This window comes from Pygoscelis adeliae, unplaced genomic scaffold (assembly GCF_000699105.1).
Source record: "Pygoscelis adeliae isolate BGI_AS28 unplaced genomic scaffold, ASM69910v1 Scaffold67, whole genome shotgun sequence".
NCBI classification, from domain to species: Eukaryota; Metazoa; Chordata; class Aves; order Sphenisciformes; family Spheniscidae; genus Pygoscelis; species Pygoscelis adeliae.
In genome coordinates, this window is record NW_008825271.1 from 7504328 (window position 1) to 7510387 (window position 6060).

Genomic DNA, 6060 nt, shown 5'->3' on the forward strand with positions numbered 1-6060 from the left:
CACACTTTCACTGCCTACATTTCAGTCAGCAAATTACTTAGTAAATCAGGTTCATCCATCTGTATCAGAAGAGTCAGTCTCCCTTAATAGCTGAATCCAGTCTTATAACAAAGATCTTTACTAATAACCAAGTCTGACTCTACACACCTGTTTGTCATTCCTACTGCTTACTTACTGAAAAACCTTTCACCAGCCTCTTCCCAAAAGAGATTTTGGCCCCAAGAAATAATGTGTCTTTAAAAAAATACCATCACAGCACATGCAATCATTATCTCCACCTTTCCCAAACAGTGCACATCCCTTCCAACCTTTGTTCTAGCTATAAAGCTACTTGTTTTACGATTATTGTCTACTGATTGTATTACATTAAAGTTACAGTTACACCCACTACTGTGTATATTTTCATACTTACTCTTTTAGGTTATCATAAGCTTCTTCCAGGCGCGCCTTTTCTTTACTAGTACTTAATAACTGTATTTCCCTCTTCTCCAGTTTCTCAGTTAATGAATCAATCATCTGGACAATGTTTTTACAGATAAAGATCAGATGAATGGGACAATTAAAACACAAGAGGGGCAGGCTTCCCCTTTCCCCCCCCCATTCCCTCCCAACACTATTTAAAGCTGAACTTGTCAATGTTTTTAGGAATTTGAGATAGAAGTCAGTGAAGATTACCATGTTTCTGCCACATTAATTTAGAACTAAGCAATATCTGAACACAAGATACCTGTTTTCTGCAGGTGTAGAAATCCTACCAAGTAAGCACATGCGGCTCAGCTAAGTTCCTCAACAAAATCATCAACAGTTATGTTTAATTATAAATGTTTTTAAACAGAGCTGATAGCCTATAAAACTACAGCTAACATTAACCATTAAGACTGCCAGTGCTCCTTATATCACTCTTTACAGAATAATTTACATTGGAAGGTCTCTTCTGTGAAACGTTAGCACAAAGCAGCAAAACAGCATCAGATGAGGGAAGCAAACTTCTAGGCAGGATCAAGAGCTCTTAGCTCACATCATCAAAATAATTTCTTAATACCAGATTTTGGAAAGCTAAATACAGAGAAAAAACACAAACATACATGCAAATATACAAATGAAACAGATTCTATAAATGTAGCTCAATATGGCCAATGAAAGGCAAAATTTGCTGTGGCCCATTATCACTATTTCCCATAATGTATAACCGTTTATAAGTTATTCTTATTTTTAGGAAAACTTAACAATAACAGTACATGGCCACGGAGTTCCCTAAGGAATTTACACCAACATTCTGTACAATTTACACAAACAACTGCTTTCCTTAAAACACAGATTACATTGGGGTTTTATGAACTGCCATAAGCAATTGCTTTTCCCTTATTACTATCAGAAACTGTATCAGTATTGTAAGTATGCCTACAGGGCAAGGCCATGAGTAGGGCCCATCTATGTCACATATTAGGCACGTAGACTATGAGCAAAGCAGAATGCAAGGAAACAGCAAAACACATGTCAAAGGAGCTCAGAAATTAAAAACAAGAATAGAGGGACAGGAAGGTGACAAAGGAAATGGAAAGAAGGTAGCGCACAATACACTGGCAGAACTGGACAAAACACACTGCTTCAAAGCTCCAGTTTAGCCTTCCACTTCGCCACGTCTCTAGTCACGTCATCTATTTGAACTAGCCATCCAAATTTCTTTTAATCTATTCACTATCCATAACTAGGCTTATGTTCTTCATTAGAAAACCGTCTTTTTACAAGTAAAGATTATTTCTGCTAAAAAGAGACATTAATTTATCGAGTAAAAAGGACTTATTTACACTAACTACTACTATCCTCAAAGAACATGAATAACACTCCTGGAATGTAAACAAATGTTGACAGTTTGTAAGTCTGTGGAAAAAAATGCTCGCAAAATATTATCTTGATTATTGCTGAAATACTAAAGGCTTGTGGTTCCACAATTCAAATCAAAATACTTCAAGGAATCTCCTCCACCTTTCACAGAAAAAAAAAATACACCAAAGAATTAAAATAACACATTTGACTTATCAAGGCTTCCTGTCTGCTAGCACTACCCACAATTCCCAAAAATGATAACTAGGCGGATTAGGTGAAAACCAAAACTATTCGACCAGAAATTTCACCAGTATTTTTCCACTGCAGAATATCAAGGACAGTCTTCTACAAGGCAAAGTAGTTCAGCATCAATCAATTCATTCAAATAAGGTGAAGCTAATACCTATATAAGGAGATGATAGGAGTTTCATTTGTAATTAAAGGGTGTGTTTGCAAAAAACGTTTTACAGGTACCTTTTTAAGCTCTTGCTTTTCAGTGTCCTCTTCTAACAATTTTTCAACAGCACCCTGCTGCGGCTCAGTCTCCTCTTTCACAATCTGTTCTTCAACAGTTTGCACAGTAGCAACCAAAACATCTGGCTGCTCAGAATTAACAGGGGTCGCGCTTCTCCCACTCTCTTCCATCTCAGCTTCCTCGGCATGTAAAACAGGAGTGTCATTCAAGTTTTCAGATATATTTTTCAGGGCATCAACTGTTTCTGTCTTTGGTGCAGAAGGACTGACAGCGACAGATGCTGAAGCAGAAGCCCTGCCTGATAACTCATCATCTGAATTTATTTCACTTACACTTCTGCTATCTAAAGACTGCACACTAAATGAATCAATTCTTTCAAAAGCATCAGAGGAGCAGCAGCTCTCGGTCATTTTTTGAAAGTCATCTAAACGATTATAATCTACACAGGCAGATGTAGATAAAAGCTGAAATGACGTTTGCATTAGATGAAGACTGGATTTTGAATCTGCAGCTTCTTGTCTTGAACTTACTGAGCTCTCACTTATTACACTTTCATGGTCCAGAACTTCAATATCACTAGTTGTGGATGTCCCCGAAGAGAAAGTGCTAACTGGAGGTGATGGTGTATTGCTTTGCCTGTCCTCAGTCTTTCGCTCCTTAGCTTCCAAACCCATGTCTTTTGTACCTGCATTAAGAGGCTGCGAAGTGCTCTCCGGTGCACCTCCCGTTCCACCCCCTCCCACACTGGATTTTTCATGAAGAGCATCTTCAGGTACTTCCACATTTAGAGCAGACGCCTTTTTGTCAGTAACTTCATTGGTGCTTTCTTCAGGCTTGGCATTAGATTTAAGCACAGAATTCTCTTCTATTTTCTCCTTGGGAACATTGAGGTTTTTCAAGTCCACTAGGCCAGCTACAGAGGAATCCTTCACTTCTGCCTCTGTTGTCACTGGTACTTCCAGCTGACTGGGGTGTTGAGACTCCTTTAAAGTGCTTTTCACCTCCTCTTTGGGTCGCTGTGATTTGGCTGGAGGTTTGGATACCACTGGATTTTTCTGTATACTCTGAACGTCTGTCGGAGAGAGAAAGGCACTGAAGAAGTTTTCAGATTCATCTACTACTGTCCTCCGCACTGGCTTAGTGATTGCTGTTGGCGATATTGGCTGATTCTGTGGTTCTGTGTTTGAACTTAAGCCCCAGGAAGATGTATCCCATCCTCCACTTATGAGAGAATTTGTTCCTAAAACAATAAAAAAAAGAGATAGGCCAAGAACACTTAAAATGTATTATTTTTTCAATATTTGTCTTTTTAGATGCAACAGTTCAGAAGAAATGTTTTCAATATCATACAACTTAAAGTCAATATTATACATGATCACAAACAGCATAATTTTTGTTACTATTTCCTTACAAAGCTTGGAACCGATTTTTAGACAAAGCAAAAGAAGCTTAAGGAAGACACGAAGCAATTCTAAGACTTAAGGTGGACACAGACACCTCTAGAAAGTAGGAGCACCTGAATGGAACCAACTTGCTCCCTCCCTGTTAAACAGTAACTTCAGCAAAGGCAGAAGGAAACCATACACAAATTACACCAGTAAATCCACGAGTGAGAATTTCAGAAAGAAGGAGAGAAGTGTCTGGGAAGGGGAAACGAACCCACGCAGCATTCTGAAAGCATTAAGGGCAAGTCTGAAGCCTATTCGGGCACAAAAAGCCAGCATTTCCTTTGGGAAGGGAACAAGGGAAAGGGAATGTGGCCTCCTGCTTCCTACAGTGAAAGGAGGCTAGGCAAAACAATCTGAAAAACTGTAGTTTAAAAGTAAAGAATTATATAGATTATGAAAGGAGGAAACAATTACTAGGTCTTAAAAGTTATCTGCCAGTAGAACACAAACAAACACTTCACACACCTTTAACAGAGAACGGGGGGGGGGGGGGGGGGGAACTTTAAATATTTTTAGAATTTACACTATAAGAAGGGTTCTTGCCCTTTCAGTCTGTGACAGGCTTCATATTTTTCCTCACACACCAAGCAACAGCCTGAAGCTGACAATACACATTGTCAGCAGCCCAGCTAAGATGATAGTTTTCTTCTTCTCCTGTGGAGAAATACTGAATTGATTCGTTCTGAAGCTGCCCTAAAACAAACTTCACAGTTAGTTACTATTATTGTATTTCTTGCAGGTTTTCCAGGACTTGTCAACAGCAAGGATAGTAAGAATTTCAGTAACATCCCAAGTATGAAAGATAAATACAAAAATAATATGCAATTTGATTTTGTACCTACAAACATAATCTGGGTAACACAACTATTTCAGGCCACTTAAAAACAAGCTTACTTTATACAGTAAGTATATTATTAGAAAACATTGATTTTCAATATTTATCTATTAAAAAACATTGAGTTTAAGTATTTAAAGTAGACTACCACCTTCAGAAACTGTTGATACCTATTGGCCCGAAGATCTGAAATTCAGCTAATTACTGCTCTCATTGCCAAAAATACTACAAACATCTGATTTATTACTACCTTGTCCGTGATTCAACAGCTTCAGAAAGAGCCTCGTGAATGAACTGTAACATTCAGAAAATATTTTTACTTCCTTCAAAAACAAATGTTTTCCCTGAAAAACAGATGCAGGCTGGTCTTTGCTGCTTTCCTTATGAATTACAGAACTACTATAAATACGAAGATATAAATTAAATTAAAAAACAGCTTGGACAAGTTTAAAGTTTTCAGAAACTAAACACAACACAGGCTTCTATAAAGAATTCCTGTAATTTAAGACAACACTAGACTACGTAAGTGACTGCCAAGGCCTTGCTCCCACAAAGGGATGAAGACATGCAAAACTGACCCTACGCTTTGCTGAGCAACCAACCTAGAAAACACTTCCAATCGTTACAGCTTTCCATTTTCAGAAATCTAACTCTGCTGTGGGTATACCTGGAAATAACCTCCTACTACAAACACATACAGTTCTTCCAGATGTCGCTGCAGGAAGGACACTGATTCCAAATGACTCAGTGTCTCGGCCTTTTCTTTATTCGATCTTACCTTTAAGGCATTATTTATGGGGAAAAAAGTTTCTAACGTGCGGGCTCCTTTTTGCTCCTTCCTTTCCAAACAGCAATTTAGGACTGATCATTCTTTCAGGTTCTACATTAGCCCACGTACAAAGGAGACACTTCCTCGTAACCAAGCCGCGACAACTTTTCCACCAACGCTCCCTTCAACAGATATTGGAGGATGATGAACTTAACGGCACAAAGTGGAAACTTCACTTGGCTTACGCGGACCAGACTTCCAGCTTCTACTCTGCTCTTCCTGTCGCAAAGAGCGAATCCATGCATGCCTCAGAAAGAACGTACTTTTCCCTTTTTTATTAACTGAGCCGTTTTTATCACCTGTTAGTCCCTCGGCAAAATAATAACGCCTTGAGAAACACGGGTAGGAAGCGCAGTGCCACCCGCGCAACAAAGCCACGGCGCTGGTGACACCAACCGGGTATCGCGTGTGCTGCCGAGGCTTCCTCAGCTTTTTGTCAGTGTTGGCCCCCCCTCGCCTGTGAGAGGGGAACGAGAAGTACCACAGGCCCCGCAGAACGGGCTTTGGACAGGGAGGGCCGGTTAAACCTCCGCAAGCGTGACCCCTCCGCCCCGGGTTAAGGGGGAGAGACAGGGGAGGGGGGGCAGAAGGGGAGGGTGAGGGAGAGCCGCCTCCCCGCCCAACCCCGCTGCAAGGGCCGGGCGGG

General features: G+C 40.1%; 1 protein-coding gene across 1 annotated transcript in view; it reads right to left on the reverse strand.

Moving 5' to 3' along the window:
* Positions 1-6060, reverse strand: part of TMF1 (TATA element modulatory factor 1) — a 20208-nt gene that overhangs the window by 13083 nt on the left and 1065 nt on the right. Inside the window, exons 2-4 of the mRNA XM_009329852.1 lie at positions 5678-5871; positions 2302-3542; positions 413-516 (exon numbers count right to left, since the gene is read on the reverse strand). Coding sequence (XP_009328127.1) covers positions 413-516; positions 2302-3542; positions 5678-5871 — 1539 coding nt within the window. The remainder of the gene's footprint in view (positions 1-412; positions 517-2301; positions 3543-5677; positions 5872-6060) is intronic.